Source organism: Cottoperca gobio, chromosome 9 (assembly GCF_900634415.1).
Source record: "Cottoperca gobio chromosome 9, fCotGob3.1, whole genome shotgun sequence".
NCBI classification, from domain to species: Eukaryota; Metazoa; Chordata; class Actinopteri; order Perciformes; family Bovichtidae; genus Cottoperca; species Cottoperca gobio.
The window spans coordinates 23,950,429-23,969,261 of NC_041363.1; the positions used below are offsets into that span (position 1 = coordinate 23,950,429).

General features: G+C 39.9%; 1 protein-coding gene across 2 annotated transcripts in view; it reads right to left on the reverse strand.

Moving 5' to 3' along the window:
* Positions 1-1,928: 1,928 nt before the first annotated feature.
* The window catches only part of cfap299 (cilia and flagella associated protein 299), an 87,320-nt gene continuing 70,415 nt past the window's right edge, over positions 1,929-18,833 (reverse strand). Inside the window, exons 4-6 of one of the 2 annotated variants that reach the window (XM_029440230.1) lie at positions 17,975-18,117; positions 6,450-6,579; positions 1,929-4,153 (exon numbers count right to left, since the gene is read on the reverse strand). In XM_029440230.1, the coding sequence (XP_029296090.1) occupies positions 4,061-4,153; positions 6,450-6,579; positions 17,975-18,117 (366 nt within the window). In that variant the 3' untranslated portion in view covers positions 1,929-4,060. Of the gene's footprint in view, positions 4,154-6,449; positions 6,580-13,244; positions 13,431-14,955; positions 15,111-17,974; positions 18,118-18,833 lie in introns of those variants that run through there. The other variant, XM_029440231.1, reaches the window with a different exon arrangement.

Genomic DNA, 18,833 nt, shown 5'->3' on the forward strand with positions numbered 1-18,833 from the left:
CATGTCCTTAGCAGTCGGGTTTAACCCCTTCAACAGGGAGGAGATGGGCATGAGAGAATCAGATTAAACAACAGCAAAGAACGGCAAGAACCTGACTGGATCCACTCAGATACTCCATCAGTCATTTCAGACATGTAGTGCACAAGACAGACGTAAAAACTTTGGGAAAAGATACTTACGTGGTTTGTCTAACTCGGACTGCTGAAGCCTCACATTAGCTTCAAATAAACGTTGTCCTCCATCACTTACATACAGTAGGAATAGATCTAGTAGACTGGAGGAATGATCTCAGCAACAGCTGTATCAGTGGACATATGGGCACCTGATTAGTGTTTTAAGACAGACTTGATAGAATGTGAACCTGTCCTTTAATAGAAGGCCTGCTTAACATTTTGAGGTGCAGATGCCTGGAGGTTTGGCTTATCTGCTGGAGGAACCTATTCTCATCTGAAAGACTGCACTGAAAGAGCTCAACACACTCATCTTAAATTAAATGTGTTGCTTAGATTGATATTATGCGTTTTAAATCTTCAGGAAAACTTTCCAGTATTATGCATGAATTCATCAAGTTTAACACGCCAGGCCACACTTTTTCATTTTCAGCAGCAAGACATCCAAATGACGGTGAGGTCGCCCTCATAAGTAGATTAATGCAACTAACAATTACTTTCATTGTCGATTAATCTGTCAATTATTTTCTCGATTACTTGTTTGGTCTATAAAATGTCAGAACATGGTGATACATGTCGATCAGTGTTTTACCAAAGCACAAGATGACAACTTCTGACAAGGTCTCGTTTTGTCTACAACTCAAATATATCCACTTTACTGTCACAGATTACATTACATTACATTAAAGGTCATTTAGCAGACACTCTTATCCAGAGCGACTTACAGTGAACTAACTACAGGGACAGTCTCCCTGTTCAGGGTTAAAAATTACTCAAACTATTAAATTATTGGATTATCAGAATAGTTATTAATCTAATAAGAATTAATCTTTCCAGCTGTAAGGTAGGTAATATATGTGTAAACTTAGTCATCTTTAGTATCATTTTCCATCAAACAACTGGATTGATGCAGAACTTGAAGCTCAAATGCTGCCGGTAATGAAATGTCAAACACATAAATGCGCAACAGTGTTAAAAAAAAAAAGAGGCCAAACTACATGAAGAACCATGAAATGAAGGTGAAACTGAGCTTATTATACAGAGAGGGCTAAATAGTGCCTCTACTATCTAAGGCCTAGTTTAGTCTGACTCTTTACCTCATGGTGTGTATATTAGGGGCAAGTCAGGCCTCAAACTAATAAAAAGCATGCTTCAGTTAAAACCCCAACAGCTTAAAAGCCCAATGAAAGAAATGAAGAGGGATATAAGCATTTCAATCATTACTATTTACAGGCACATGATCTGTCTGGGTGAGTTCCAGCAACATGTTTCTTTGAGGTTTTGGTCTTCCACAGAGGTACGGCACTTAAAAAGTAACATTTCATGAGCGACACTTTGTCAATCCAGCGGCATTTTAAAGTGTCTGTGTGTCATGTGCACAGATGCTGTTTTTGGATTGGTAGGTGTTCGAAGCGACTGATGCCACTTTCAGGGAGGGAGAGCAGAGCGGGCTGTTTCCTCACCATCACCGGGCCACATGAGTGAGCTGTGGCCTGTAAACCTACACAGCTGTAGATGAGGGTGAATTGTAGATTTGCCACCCGGCCAGTTTGAGATCTCACTCCCAGAACATGAACAACACCACGCAGAGAGGCAGATAGTGAGATAGTGAGATAGTCAGGTGGACAGTGATTAAATCCTCCTGCCAAATGTAAACGTGCTTCTCATCCTTGTTGGTTCAGTTAGTTTTGTTGAGACAACAGCGAAGACTAAATTGTTTTTTCAGAGCCGTTTTGACATGCACAGCTAGATATTCTTTTAATGTTTATAAGACATACAACAATTAAAAATACATTGGGAATATGAGAAAATATATTACAAGCCACCTCCACCCAGTTAATCACATTTTAATTTGTTTTTATGAATCCAGAAGACTTTCACAAACTTTGTTCATCATCACCCCAACACTGGCCCAGAAATCACATCTTTAAAAAAAACAACAACAACAAGAAAAAAACAGAAACCCACTGACTAAGAAAACCCTCAAGCAGACCCCAAAAACCCTCCTTTAACAGAACCAGAACCCACATCCCATGTCACCACACATATGGCCAACAGTGTCCAATTCAGTCAAAACAGACAAACAGATGCAGCCAGTGCAAGGCTGCTCTGGTATCCGGGGGGCTGAGGGACATTAGAGGTTTGTGTTAGGATGAACTAATTTGTTTAAGCCTCGTAACTTAAGGAAAACATTTCAGCTGAATGGATGCACGTTAAGTATGGCTTCCACTATGTCAAGTTTAAAGGAATAGTTCAACATGATGAAAAAAAACCTTTACCACTCTTCTGTCTATGCGTCACAATAACCTGCAGGAGATAATTATCTAAGCGCATTCGGAAGACAGGAAGCAGCGGGAAACTGCCTGGCTCTGACCAAAGGTAAAACAGTGATACTATTTCTTGGCCAGGAGAGAGAAACAGTCCGACACTACCCTCTGTGAAACCACAGCTATGGTTTTTGTACAGATTAAACAAATGAGATATAACTTGGTAATTATTGAGCTTGAGAGGTGCTGGATTTTGAAACCTTTGGAGCTTTGCTAAACTAAACTAACCGGCTTGTGGCTGTAGCTTCATATTTACCACACAGACGTCACAAAGGGTCTCCTCTCATCCAACTCTCAGAAACAAATTCGCAAACTTCTCTAACTATTCTTCTAAGGACTATTATTTTAGTTGTTCTTCATGCTTACTATGATAACATCACAAGAAACCTTCATGATTGTCCATCCATGCAGGACTTTGTTGAATAACTTTATTTTACATTTTCATTCAACAGCATTTTGGGGAGCAATTAAAAGAATGGGGGCGAGTGCATTGCTGAGTTTAGAATGAATGTATGTATAGAAGTGGATACTGTGCTGCATGATTTTGACCTTTTGACTAAATGGAAAAAACGTTTCCCCCAAACTACGTGTCGACAGAGTCTATCGAAAACTAATTTATGAACAAATAACAGAGACCCTGTAATTTGTAAGCTTATGGACATAGATAATGTTACGTGTGGTGGGGCAGATTTATACCATGTGTTTCAATAACAAATGCAAAAAAAGAAATTAAAAGGGAGAAAAGTTGCAAAACATCTTCTGTACTTATAAATAAATGATTCCTAAAGCAGGTTATTTGTAGAGATGTCTTCCATTTAAAAATGCCGTAGTGAATGAGTAATATGTAAATGATAGAGCACTTTGATGTCCTGTAAAGTGTGCCTTGCATCTGGGAACATGCGGAATGCTTTAAGCCCATTACCCATTCTTCCAGTCCAATTGGAGCTACCGCAGCCTGGGGGAGGACATAAAAGCAACCCCCATCATCTTTCAAAGCTCTTACGCCTTTAATTTGTTTAGACAAACAGCCCGAAACCTGCCGGGCCAAACGACGGGATGAGCCCAGGGTCCCCGAGCAAGCACGTTCCATTCCTTCGGGGAATGCCAAACAAACTGAGCCAAACTGTCTTCACTAAATGGAATAAAGAAGAATTTAAGGCCAAAACTTTGCAATAAAAGTGTATAACAACTGCATGGGAGGATAATGTCACACAATCTGAAGTAGTATGTCAAATCTCTTCTGTTTCTTTGCAAAGAAAGTTGTCACACTAATCCATAATAGTAATAATAATAATAATAATAATAATAATAATAATAATAATAATAATACATTAGATTTGTGTAGCGCTTTTTTAAAAACTCAAAGACGCTCATTAGTCCATCCACTTCTTTCTCTGGGAATTATTTTTTCACTGCAGCACCTCCACCCAGATGGCATGCATGATATGAGGGCAACAGTTTGTAAATGATGGTGCAACTGCAACAACTCGGTCAAATTAGAGGCTTCCAGTGCTCTGCAATATGTGCCATATGTATGAAAGTGTCGGCAGCAGCCTCTGAAGCTCAGACCGTCCTGATGTTGTGGTCATAGATAACGACATGGATGTAGAGGTCCGACTGCAGGAAAGTCCTGTTGGAGTCCTCACCAGGACCAGACTGGAACCCAGCACAGAGGTAGAGCAGTTAGTAGGGCTTGTTTGGACAGCGTTATCTACAGTCTACAAAGTTGAATCCTGGCAACATGCAAAGACAACATGCTCCAGAGGTTTTGCTGTCTGTGCCTCTTCAACAAAGTGTGTCTGAGTGTGTGTTTCGGTGACAGTTTGGACATCTGTTATGTTTCTTTCCTGCCATAGACTTACAGATAATGCATGTAAGTAATTAAGCAAAACCTCCGATATCCCAACACATCTCTTCAAAATAAGAGGTATAACAAAAGGGAGGCGAAGTGCAGTATAATTTGACAGAGACTGTAATTGTTCATTTTCTGAGATGTTTTTGTGATACTTTGAATGTCAAATCTGACACGGCCCCACCACTAAGATGTGAAGCCACTAGCATGTGGGAACATTTATTCAAGGCTAAGTGTGTCAAAAGCTTCTAGTGGGAGTGGATCCATAGCCAACCATTACACTCAATTTACACTTTTACCTCAAACACACTTGTGGGTGTCCTAATAAGTGAGGCGCTCTTCCTTTGCAAGTTTAAAAAAGCGTCAATAAACATGAAACAATGAATTCATAGGCACATTGAGAGAAAATGGGAAATGCTGAGTAAACTAAATGATAAACATCTATTTGTACGGAAACCAAAATGTGTCGTTAACACTTAAATGATCTAAACGGCTTTAATCTTGAACTTAGATTGAATCATGTCATTGTCATAACTGAAATATGACAACACCTCCACCCCCCAACCCACTTTCTGGCTATGATAGAAAAGTGGTCACGGTATGACAAAGGCATAACAACAAACAAACCACCCAAACTGAGTTGATGTGAGTCTTGATTTTGGAAGGTTCCACTGCGGATCTGTGGCCACATGCACAGCTAGTGAGCTCATGGTGGGTTAAAAGCCGGATGGTTCTGTGCTGCTCCGTGCCGAGCCAATCTGGGCTGAGCTGAGCTGAGCTGGGTTCTGGGCACACGGGTGGTTTGCTGTGTCTGGCTTCCTATGCCTTCTCTTGTGTTTTTAATAGACAGCCTGGCCGGGGCGGTGCTCGACCGCAGCTAGAACACTGTGCTGCCATTTTGGCGCTTGGCCTCAAAAACGCAGTCCCCACAGCTCTGTCTGCAATTTCAAAATAGTTCAGCCTCACACCAACTACTTCCCAACCCCCCAGCAAAGAGGGTGAACTGGAGAGAAAAAAAACACAGTCTGTCAATCGTTACTCTTCCAGGGCCTTGTCAGACTCTGAGTGTGGAGGAAGCACCTGTCTCGACCCCATGATCCTCCATTCTTTGTGCAGGTGGAAAGCAAATATCTTTCCCTCCCACTGATTTATTTCTCTCTCTCAGTCCCTCTAACAGATTCTCTTATAGCGTAACCTCCCTCTGAAAATCACTGTGTCTGATATCTGAGGTTAATTAATAAGACTTGCAATAAATGAGCAAAGTTGGCAAAGACACAAACATTTTTGTATTCAATGGTTAAAGGTTCAATGTGTAAGATTCCAGAATTCAAACAATAAAACAATGAACTAACATGATCAACAGAATGTAAATAGGTAACTGTGTTGACATTACTGCGCTCCGTGCAGTCTGTAATACCACTTGTTCCTCTAGAGGTGATAGTGAGTCACTGTAGCTGCAGTCTGCCTCAGTACAGAGGGAGAAGAAATACAGCTGCCTGACTCTCTTGTAAAGATTACAGCCATGTTCTGTTTTAAACAAACTAAGGTAACGTTACACGGGCTACAGTCCCGGTTAACATTAGTGCCTCAGTAAACAGTTTGATTGCATTTTGGTATTCTTGTCCACTGACTGACAGACATTACACAGGAGTAAACGTAATACACAATATAAAGAATAAATTAGAATGCAATAAATATGCCAAACTACTACAAATAAAACATAAACACTAGAGATCGCATGGAGCCAGTTTAGAGGTGACATACTGCCCCCTGTTTCTTTGGAGCAGGTGGCTCAGAATTACACATTGAACCTTAGACCGTAGACATTGGGATAAAAGTAAAGGCACTGAATGAGACAAACAGGATGTTGTGTGTAAACAGCAAATTAGTCAACTGAGCCACAAAGACAACACAATTAGTTTTTAAAGAAGCTCCTAGTGCAGCAAAACGTTTTCAAATAAGCTTTCTTTTCCCTTTAGCCTTTTTGCTTTAGTTGGGCATTTTTACAGCCGTGGAACAGGTGAACTGATCTAATTAGCAGTGCCATTTGTCTCCCTAGAGCTTAAAAACCAAGCAGGACAACAACAACAACAAACCTACCAAGGGGTCCACATTCAGGATCTTTTTGTCCCTCTTGTTCTTGAAGAGAAGGCCGTTAGGGTCATCATAAATCACCTCAAAGTTAGGGCTCGAGTTGGACGTGGACACCTGTGTCTTCCAGTTGTAGTAGCTGTAGAGAACAAATGACTGAGGTGAGGACATTTTCAAAGCTTAAAGGTATAATATGTAACATTAAAATGTATAAAAAACAACTACACCTATGCTATATATTTTGTTGAGTTTTGTACTCAGATCCCAAATGTTTCCAACAATTCCAATAAAACATACAAACACAACCCTTAAGTATATATATATAGTATATAAGTATAAGTCATACATTTACTTTTAACCTGTTTTAACACATTTTTACCATAAATGTTTTAGATATTTGTTGTTTTTAACTAAAAGAATGTTTAAGCAGAAGAAGGATTTTTGTCATCGCACATCTTTATCTTAAATGATCAGAGAAACAAGCAGAAACAGAAGTTAGCGGCAGCCGGACAGCGTCGGAGAAACAATGACTTTTGACGTGAAACTGCTTTATTCAGTGTTTTTACCGGTTTTAATCACCGGGTCCGATTGTTTGGGAGAGGAGGAGACCTCTGTCGAGAATTCTGCTCCAGGTAAAAACCTCCTGAACACTGAAGTAATTCTAACCAGGAGAAGCTGACTGCAAGGACGACAATCGTGGCGAAGACAACAACTCCCATGAGCCCACGCTACTTCACAACGCCATTCAGGCAGAGAGGGGTAGAGCTGCGGCATGGTCATATTTTGTAGGATGAAATACACAATGACTCTACTTGCAGACATTTGTGGCTGAAATTCTGCAAACACACAGCAAGTCAAAATGTTTAGCAGTCTCAGCATTTTGGCTGTGATTGGACGGTCGCATCGCTGCAACATAACAGAGAATGAATACTCCGTGAAGCAGCCAGAAAGTAGAGCACGGTTCTATTTTCCAGTTGATGTTTGTCGATGGTTGATGGTCTGCAATGTGTCAGCTCTAAATGTTTGTGGATAGAAATATTTAGAATTTGATCTATCTTCTTAAGATAAATAAAACAAAGATTTAAACTTGGTGATAATACATATACTGTATGTTTTGAATGGCTTTGTAAGATGTATTATAATAAAAGATGCTCAGTGGTAGTGTGGCCACCTGACCATTTGGCATTCTGCTTTTTCCTGAACATTTTCCTTTATAGTCTCACACAGCAGGAGGCTTTAAACACATGAGCACCATATTGAGGTCATGACTTTGCATGTTTCATAGAGGAAAGAAAACGTCATGGATTACAGAGCATTACACGGCCATTGTTACCATATCAATATATTAAACAGTAGGTTGTAAAAGAACTTTGCTTTGCAGGAAAGAAAGGAAAGCAACCCGCAGAGTCAAGTATCTTTTGTAAGAGAGTCAGAAGGTAAAACGTCTGTTTCCAATTTGATTGTGAGGGCGCTGTGTTGGAGTTCGCCAAGCCAGGCATTAAAGTAAAGCTGTGGCTAATAAGCAATTGAAACCAAAGAAAGGGTTGAATTCCAAAATAAATGGCCGATTAATTTACAGCATCCGACTGGATCCTGTGCTGCTTTTAGGTTTTCTGTTATTTTTGATACAGCAGAGCAATAGTGTGTAACTTTGTGACCGAGTCAAAAGGACAAAAAGTATTGGACCTTCAGGTTACATTAATACATTTAGCATGTGCATCAATTTGAGGATGTGATTTATGAAAATGTGATATATTACGCAATTAGGTAGTGTTTATCCATGTCAAATCATTCATCAACTATAGCTTCTCAAGCAGTTTGATGGAGGCAACATCAACACAGAAAGACATCCACAGCAGCTTGATGTTTGCAGGCCATAGAATTGGCGGATCTTCTCTCTTTGTTGATGTGAAACACAAGGTTTGTTGGATGTTGAAACACCTCATTAAGGTGGCGTTGAATGTGGCATTTTTCTCATGTTAAGTTTGGATTCAGCACAACCTTTCAGCTAACAGGAGCCAGGCATGGAAACCAAAGACACAAGGTTTTGGTTTGACTTTGTAAAAAAGAAAAGAAAAGCTAAGTCAATTTTAAATCAGGCCAGATTGAACTTTAGTCCGTCTGTTTTTAATCATTAATTTGAGAAATCTTTTATGTAAAAATATATATTTCTGTTTTCTTCGTATTGTCTGAATTGTTATTGCCATGCTGTTCTGGAATGTGTTCATTTTCTGAGAAGCACAATCATGAAATAGTGTTTTTTAATACAATTTTTATTTGTATTCTTATATATATATTATTATTTCAGCAGCACATGTTTGAAACATGTATCCCTGCTGATCATTTTAATGCAACTAAAGTTCTTCTTCAAAAAAAAAGGGCCGCCAAGGTTTTGTTACTTTCAAACCAACAATAACACAACAGGTTTGAATGTTGTTGTACCAAGTATTAAGTGATGAATAACCATTGCTTCTTAAAGAGCTGTGCTCTCCAGGCAGTAGTGACTCTTTTCAGTGGTTCTCATCATTAGCTGTTCACATCACAGTAACACAACTCCACATGTCACACACTCTGAGGCGCTGAAGGTTGCTTTAGCGAGCCTCGGCTGTTCCTCAGCAGCAGTTTGTGGTCCAAGAACAAAGTTGGACCTCGGGGAGAAGGCTCAGTGTAAATCTGGGAAGAGACACGTTATGTTGGGGGGCTGAGTGGGCCGATGCTGCAGCAGCAAGTTGTAAATATGGGACCATAAAATAATGGAGAGCTGCCAGAATGCTTCAGGTTATATTTCCCTTGCTGTGATGCTTTAATGGAGCCAATACATGATAAACAGAAGGTATAAAGCATTAATGACCCACACTATGTAAAATACATCTCACAAAGTTCACATTTGCATTGTAAGACCTCTGCGATCTTTGAAATATGTTTGGATGTTTGGCTGGTGTCAATATGTTTTCTGCAGGATCTGTTTCAACGGTAACCTTTTGCAAATACACATTTGCATTTTTAGCCATTAAAAATATTTTCAGACTGCAATATATTAAGCATGCTTGCTACAAATGACCAGCAAAAAATATAGTTGAGTAGTATAAAAACTTACCCATGTGGCCTTTCCAAAACCCACAGACCCCTATGCAATTTTTGGGAAATGTAAATACATATTTTTGCAGTATGGTCTGATTTCGAAAAGCTATGAAAAGGGCCAAGTATTCCAGCCAAAATCTGCTGGTATCGTGGCAACATAGTTTCCCCGATTGGTCACAGAGAACAAGAGGAAAGGATTGATCTCCATCCCAGCCTCTGGAGGCCCGCACCAAGAGTCAACATCTTGACACAGAGACCCAGATCCAACTCCTCCACATTCAGACCTGAAATACTTACATGTTGACTGGTACATTGCTTATAAAGACTTGAAACACTTCATTCTTGCTCTGACAGACTTGATTTTGACTTCTCCTGATGGGCTTTCACTTGATACTTGACTTGGACTCATCACAAATAACTCACTTAAGGCTCGACTTGGACCGTCTCCTATGAATTGATACCTTCTCTTAAACACTCGAGAATTGACTTTAACTTGACACTAAAGTTAGACTCGTTTCAAATGACTTGACTTTAACTTGTCTCGACTGACTTTGATTTGAAACTTGACTTGGACTTGTTTTAATGGACTTCAACTTGGGACTTGATTTGGACTTAGCACACTTGACTAGACTTGAGACTTAACTTTAAACTGTCTTGATTGACTTTGAATTAAGACTTGCGTTGGACTTGAGACTTGACTTGGCTCAAACTATCTTAAAATAAATTATTTAGTTTGAAATTTACTCCATCACAATATTGAATGATAGTGTGGTAGAGAAACTCATTTTGATACCACCATATGATGCCATGAATTTCCGAACGTCTCAGATATCCGTGAACCATCTCCTGCCAGCTTTTGGCGTAATCTCCCTCTCCAGTAAAACAGGCACTAGATGCCTCTGAACAGTCCAAACTGTGTGGGGAAATACACTGATGCATAAAATTATAAGGTATGATAGGACGAGAGGTCTGTTGCCAACAGAGCTCACTAAAGCAGGTTCAGAATAGACGCTTGCTATGCCCCAATTATGAAATACAAATTCAGGTTTTTCCCTTAAAACTCAGAGGAAACTTACATTGTCCGATACTTTCTTTCAGACACATGCATACTTCTTTTCTTTGAAAATTAGATTCGACAGCGTTTCAGCGACTATTTATACCAAAATGCCATACAACAATTAACATTTCTTTGGCCGACCACTTTTACTCCATGGTGTACCGCTTACTTTTGCAAGAGAAATGGGACAGATGTGAGATATTTTAACACTGAACATGAAAAGGACTGACGAAAGTGTGAAAAAAATAGTTTTGAAGCGATGCCGAGAATTTGGTTCATATGTTACTTGGATGTGTTTATTGGACCCACCTCCCTCACTGTCCCATATGAACTGTCACCAGGGCAACTAACTGCACGGTTGTTGCACATTTGGTCACAAAGAAAGCTCCAGCAGCTGGATGGCACCACACCCAGACACATGGACCAGTAAAAGTGTGAGAACCTGGATTTGGTGGAAACAATGACGGTGCTCTCAGCACAGGTTCCTGGTTCCCTATGCATTTACCATGGCTGCTGGACGCGTGCACTGTGTCCTTTCACTTTCCATAGTTACCATGCTCAGCTCTATTGTTATCTCCAGGCGGTCATTTTCCAGTGTAATGTCAACAGTCTCATTACAGGGCTCGGAGGAGCCGGACTCTGCTGTGGATGATATATATCATAAAAGAGCAAATACCTTGCATGTGTATTCGTTCAGCAGCTTTTTCTGTAGTGACTGAAGAATACACGTCCAGTAACTGTTTCTGAAGTTAATGTTTCCAGTGTAAATCACAAAAGGCCTCTTCAGTGTTGAGAGGCAGAGTGTAACCAGTGGAATTTACTGTTAAGCCTTCTGGAGGTGCCATGGGTCTGATTCTACGACAAATCACCAACGGGCCATGTCCAGTTGACAACCCCATTAACAAACCACCAACCTACACACACCTTTGTTTTTTCTTTATTTTTGGCTTCGTAAGTGTGTGTGTGTGGGGGGGGTATGATTCAAATAAAGAAAAAATAATACAAACATTTTATTGAATATTGATTAAAGTTTATACATAATAACATTGGCAGTGCAAACAATAGTGTATTTACTTTTTAAAACTGAAACAAATAATCGATCAACAAAAAATAAATCTTCAATAATTTTAATTTTCATTTCACTGGTTTAATCCAATAAAAATAATGATAACAATTCAGCTTTTTAAATGCGAGGATTTGAGTCTTCTTTATTTCAAATCTTTTTAAACTGAATATCTTTGTATTGCAGACTGTCGGATAAAATACATATGAATTTGTCACCTTTGCCCTTTTCCCGATCCTTTAGACATTTCATAGGTTAATCAAGTAATCAATAAAATAAAGGAAATATTTTCTACTTTAAAAACAAGGGATTCTTTTGGAGAAACGGGTACAAACCAAAAACTATGACCATTATACATAATGCATATACCCTCACCCTACTTACCAACATTAATAGACATGCCGCACACACACAGACACACAAACAGACACACACACACAAACAGACACACTCACACGCACACACGCACACACGCACACACACACACACACACACACACACACACACACACACACACACACACACACACACACACAGGCCAGAGCCATAACATAATGCGGTAACACAACTGGGTGTTATCCCATATTCCATTTGACTGGAGCTCAAGAGGCTAATAGCGTCTTGACTCAAGGAGGTTAGGGGTCAACCTCTGTTTGTAAAACATCGACTGGCCCAATACCTTCACTCATATTCAAAGAATGCTCACTCCTTGACAACTTATGTCCGGTATGATAACACATTTATGGTCACTGATAAGAGTTTGTGTAATTTTACAGTCTTACTTCAGATGTTTGACATCCAGACATCAGTTCACACGTTAAATCTTAATCACACGGCCAACATGGATACAACAGCCCATGACACTTGGCAGGAGGTCCCTGATGATCATACCGCTGGTGGAACATCGAGTTAATCTATCAAACGCAGTCCAAACAGTATCAGCACTGAGAACAAACAGCCCGACTGGATTTAACCCCGAGGATCCAGCCAACGAAGTATGTGTGCGCCATGTGTGAAGATCAACACACACGACACGGAATGTTCCGGCTTAGCAGCAAATATTTATTAAGCTGGCAGGCTCCTCTACGATAGAATATCCCACCGCCCCCCCATTAAAGCTCGGACACAATGCTTCAGGCCGAGCCACTATATCACCTTTGGAGCTGGAACAGTTTCTCTTTTGTATTAAAAGTTATTAAAAATAGGACAGCAGTGCAAATATTTTCACAGCGGAAAATGAAGCCAGACACACAGGTGCATTGCAGAGGCTGAGCACGGAGGCAATATGGTTTTGGCTTCGGAGGAGGCATGCGTCGTGTTTCAACCCAGCATATCCTTCAAGTTCAATCTTTCAGTCCGTTGCCAAATGCACGCAGGGCTGAGCGAGTGTGCAGGAAAAGCTTCATGTGATCCAGCATTTCAAAAAGTTGTTCGAATTAGAATGACTCTATGAATAATGATGTATGGCATTGCTGACTTCAGAATCACCCATGTATTTGCATTATGTAGTTAAAGGGGTACAACAATGAGACTTCTACCCAAAACACACTGTAACAGTTTAAAGAAAAAAAGAGTCAATTAGGAGTACCATATATGTCAGATGTTGGCCAGCCTCTTAAAAGTCTACTAAACACAGGGACTGAAGAGGGAGAGAGATAGAGAGAGGAAGGAGGGGAACAGCCAGAGTGCATAAACAGATGGTCACTTTGCTGGGGAACATTAAATAGACATCAGAGATGCTGTAGGCACATCTGGAGTGGCAGGAAGCTGGGTGCACGGAGCTGCAGATCTGTGGGATAATTAGATGAGGGTCAGGATTTCAGTGTGTGTGTGTGTGTGTGTGTGTGTGTTGGAAGCTCGGAGTAATGAAGTAATAGAGACCAAAACATAATTTAGATTTAACCTTTAAACATGGTATATCTTAAACAGTTTTCTGTACCCTACACGTGCAGCGTCAGTGTTGGATTGAGGTGAAATGTATTTGAAGGCTTCACTCAGTTTGCCCTGAAGTTATAGGCACAAAACCAGATTCACATGATGTGTATCTGCAAGTCATTTTCTCTCAGCAGCAGTTACATCATTTAATAAAGCTATGGGCGATTCACATTTTTTTTTAAATTTGGATGAATTATCATCACTTTATATCAGTAATTAAAAATGTTTATCAAGAAAAGTGCAGTTTTTATAATATTATTACCAATATTGCTTGTATTGTGATGTGGTTTTGTGTTATTAGCTGCTTCTTAGATGTAAACCTTTTACAGATGCAACAGGGAGCATGCTGTGCTTGATTTACTTTAACCAGGTTTCCCAGGAGGTCAGAGGCTTACAACATATGCCTTTACAAATGATGTTTATATGTCCCACCCACCCAGTGTGTGCCTGCTAAAATAAATCAAGCCCAGCGTTCAACTGATTTTTGCTTCTTGCTGCTCCAATAGAACGCAAAGGTCCTGCAGGTGACTGAGCATGTACTCAAAACTGAAAATATGTATTTCAAAATGTAAGAGTAGGTGCAACTGTGTCAGACTCAAGCTGACTGACATCTATTTCAGCCATAATGTGTTCATTTACTTATACGGAAAACACAGGTGAGTTTCTTACTAGTAGTACATTTTGATGAATGAAACATCTAATTTAACAGTCTCAAGAAAAGCAAGCAACAGTAATTGTTTTGCATTTTGATATGGTCTCGCTTCAATAATTACACATTTTAAAGTTGTAACTGAAGGGTGAGGTGGACGCAGTGGAGGGAAGACTTCAAAAGAGTTTAAAAAGTTGAACAATTGAAAAAATGATGTGTTTACTCTTCAGCATTTAGTTTGTGTGTGTTGTTTCATTATTTTGCAAAGGGCTATCACACCACTTACAAAGTGGGAAAGTAAAGATGTGTGTTCCCCACCATACTGCTGGAGCGGGGACAGGGTTCCTGAAGCTCACGGCAAGATTAAAGACATTAAAACAAGCTTTGCACAGCATTTTTCCACTATCTGGATCTGTGCGACATTAATGCGAGAGGCATTTCGTACATAAAGAAATAAATATAATTATTTTGACATCTTACAACGCAACATCAGAAGAAATCAATTCATAAAATCCTCCTCCCCCTGTCAAAGTATTTATTTTATACTTTTGAAAGATTGATAAAACATTTTAATACCAATTAAGGCCTAATTTTTAGATAAATTAATTCAACGCCTTTAAGACTTTTCAAGGGTCCGCAGGAACCCTGAGACATGCTTCACTTTTCACATAATTGATATTTTCCTCCAGCAAATTCATTCCTCTTCTTCCTGTCTTTTAAATTCACATACTTTGCTCCAGGGAGATACTCTGCTACTGCTCTTCCTTTTTTTTCCCTCTCCAGACATTGCAGACTGTGTACGTGAACCTATCCACCCTTCCTTGCTGGAGGTGGGAGGTGGAGGCCAGAGCTGGCGCTGGTGTCGCTGCTCTGTGTTCTTTGTGGCTGTGGAGGAGGAGGAGGGACAGGATTCAGAGTCCTGCGGTGGGAGGTTTAGTGCACTGAGTGGGCAGCAGCTCCAGCATCTGCTCCCTCTTAGCGGCAACCACACTGGGTGTTATTGTTCCCGACAGAGATGAAAAAAAAAAGGGGGGGGGGGGGGGGGGCAGGGGAGAGGTAGCAAATCATGGAACACAAGGTTAAAGAAGTTAAAAATAAGGACAGCGAGATGTCTGGATCTGATGGAGTTTACTGTGTTAAGAGAGACGAAGAGACGGAGAGAGGGAGTGTGAAGTCAGATGTCGGATGGAGGGAGAGCAGGGAGACCCGTGTAGGGGGGAAGCCTCATAAAAGCATCATTAGGGAGTAGGCTGCACCTCCAGGCATGCTCGCCCAATGACTCACACCTACAGCTTGTTAGGACTTCCACTCGGCAGAGAGGAGGCCGAGTTCAAGGACACGAGCGGGGTTGTGCGTCAGCACACATGGTGAGAAATGGATAAATTAAACAACAAAGCTTCGCATGTCTGACACTTTGGTTTCAAAGAAAGGGTGAAACTGCTTCCAAAAATAAAACGCAGTGTCATTCTTGTTGTCCTTTAACTGCTGTAGCAAAATAAACTTTTCTACTTACCAAATACATTGTACTTTTAATAATAAAATGGATATTGTGCTTATAAAATTGGGGATCTCTGTGATATTCTTTAATAATTGACATGCATATTGTGCTTAGAAAACTAAAGAACACTTTATATATTTGCAAAACGTTTGCAGTTATTCAAATTGAAGGCAGCTACACATGCAACGTACATCTTGCGACAATGCAAATACTGTTGTTGAATGAACTTTGTATTTGCTTCATTTAAACTTTAATCATTAAAGTATTCTTGATTCTGTGATATTTAAAAATGTCATTTTTATTATGACTAACTAGTATAATTAGTCACATTCTTAAGGTATGTTTTTGTGTTTGTTTTACAACCCTAGTCTTACTTATCAAGTGTTACCCTTTAAAAAGCTGAAAGTTAGAAATGATTGTGGAAACTGTCCAGTAAAATACCCATATGGTTTTCTGAGCTTCATTGAGCTTCTGTACCTCTTGGTTAAGCTGTGAGCTACCTGTACTTACTGTAGTTGCACTGGCAGGCAGTTTTACAATGAACAATGATAATGGTCATTTCCGGTATGCTCTGCATCACTTTCACTTCCAAATACTTGGATGTTCTGTTCAAGCTGGGGATTTGTTTACAACCTCTGTGATCGTAATGTTCACCCTAAAGGCCTCTGTTGTAAAGTGGAACACGTGATTTGGCCCTGAGTTAAGCTAGAGAGTAAAAGTTCAAGACCTACTCAACAGGAATGATAGTTAAAATCAAGGAAATAAGATACAGATCATGGACAAAGGCTTAATTTACCTTTAGAATCTTTCCACATTTGGACATTATTCTGCCCAGCGTCGGTGAGGTTATACAGGGGGCATGTCATTTGGCTGAACTCTGAAAATAACTATGTAATACACACTCTCATTACCCCCGTTTGTCCTCATGGGATTTTTCGCACGTATCCGAAATGTTGGTAATATGTTACTATGCACGAGCATGTGGAATGTGGGAATGGTTTTGGCTCTGGTAATTTGCTGACAGCTATGTACACAGCTCTCCTGATAGACAACGAATTACAAAGATGTTACTTGCCCCACTGAGGGACACAGACTAGATTTTAGCTTACACCTGTAAGGTCAGCAGTTCACTTGTGGCTTGGCCTGGAATTGCGCGACTGGCACTGATGCATGTATATCTCTAACATACAGTACATTATGTATCTTCGCTAAATATGTCAAAGCACCTGAGAACTTGATTTTTAAATTTTAAGCAGCCATGCATAGATTTTTTTTATGGGATTACAGCATTTAAAAATAGCTTATTCCAATAGTACAATTGTCTTTTTAGACACTGCAACATTCAATAATTGTATAGTTGTAGTGGCTTTAAACTGCTCTAATCCATAATTTTTATATTATCATTGGAGTTATAAGGTGTAAATTGCTTCATCAGAATTGATTAACACTAGTGTCTTCAGGCAAACCACCCAACAACTGTCATTCTAACATGGACAGACCTGACACTAACAATTATTTTCATTTTCAATTAATCTACCTTTGACTTTCTTGATCAACCCCGGGCCTATAAAATGTCAGAGAAGAGTAAAAAACCTCCATCGCTTTTTCCTTGAGACCCAGGTGACATATTTAAAAGTGCTTGTTTTGTTCGACCGACAATCAAAAAACCCAAATACATTAAATTTCATTGAATCAGCAAGAAGCGCAAAAACTCAAATTCAGAAATCTCTAATTTGAAATAACAAGCATAGCACATGACAGTGTGTTGTAAAGGACCCCCACATCAGAAGTTGATGAAGCAGATACGTTTTCACGGCCCCTGAAAGTAAATTAATCAAGACCTGTCTAATCTGTAGGCCTCCCCATGACCATGTCATCTATTAAATGTATCATTGATGACAAATTAAAGTAAAAGACCATCACAATCTCATGGTTTAGCCAGCTTTAATGCGGACTCAAATTCATGTCAGTCTTGTCCAGAAAGGTTCAGCACTTTGGCAGCTCCACTCAGCTTTACTTTAGAAGTATATTTATTCCACATCTATGCTGAGGCCTCGAGGGCTGCTGCTGTACATACTAACTATACTGGCCCTTTGCACAGCTCCTTCCAAGCCTATATTGGTCTCTCACGTCAACCTGAGTCTTTAATCCTGGATAATAAGATTTCCTTACCCTTCAAATCTTGTCAAATCCCACTCGAGTCAAGAACTCCCCAACCAACGTGGACATGTTACAATGGAAGGAGACTTACCATAAATCCGAGCGTCCTGGCATGATCCTCTTCTTTCCGCTGAAATATGGTTCAAAATCTTGGGTCTTGAGTCTGTGGGCGTAGTCTATATAGCCAGATACTTCCTGTCCAAGAGTATTATGATCCCTTATGAAAATGACCGACTGTAAAAAGAGAGAAAAAGAAGGAAACCCTCTGTGTAAATAATCATGGCCATCAAGCCTCTCCTGGGTAAAAGCCAGGAAGGCCAATGTCACTTGTTAAAAGTGGACAGATAGAGGGGATCTGTTACAAATCCTCCCACTTTGAAATACAAAGGCTCATGTTATACGGTTCAAATCAGAAACGACTCCAACTAATGTCGTCTTGCCATGGCCAGGCTCACCGAGGTGGGCTGTCTACAGAATATCCTGCTCAGATAAGTGCGTGGGACTCGAGCTGAATCCTTCGACTTACAGTAACAAGAGTCTCAGTTCCGTTCCAGCACACCTACAGTCCAGGCAAGTATGTAGCTTGAAATGACAAGAAATGTGGAATGCAGAGTTAAAACAATATACTGCAAGTTGCGTGAGTAGTTAAAGAACTTTTGGGGTAAAAAATGAGGGGGGAAATCAAGTGAAGACAAAAAGGGGGCCTGAAAAGATGATTAAAGGGGTGATTTTGGTCTAATACAATTGACTCGCCTTGACTGGTCAGTCTGATATTTATTCAATCTTTCATAATTCTTCTGTTTAATACGTTTGATATTTTTGTTTTGTTTTTATGAACAACATTTCCCACAAGCCTACTACTTTTTTTTTTAAATCATCACCGGTTTGAAAGATCAATCAATACCCCTGGTTCACAAGTGGCTTTAAGAGTAGCAGAATCATTTTCACAC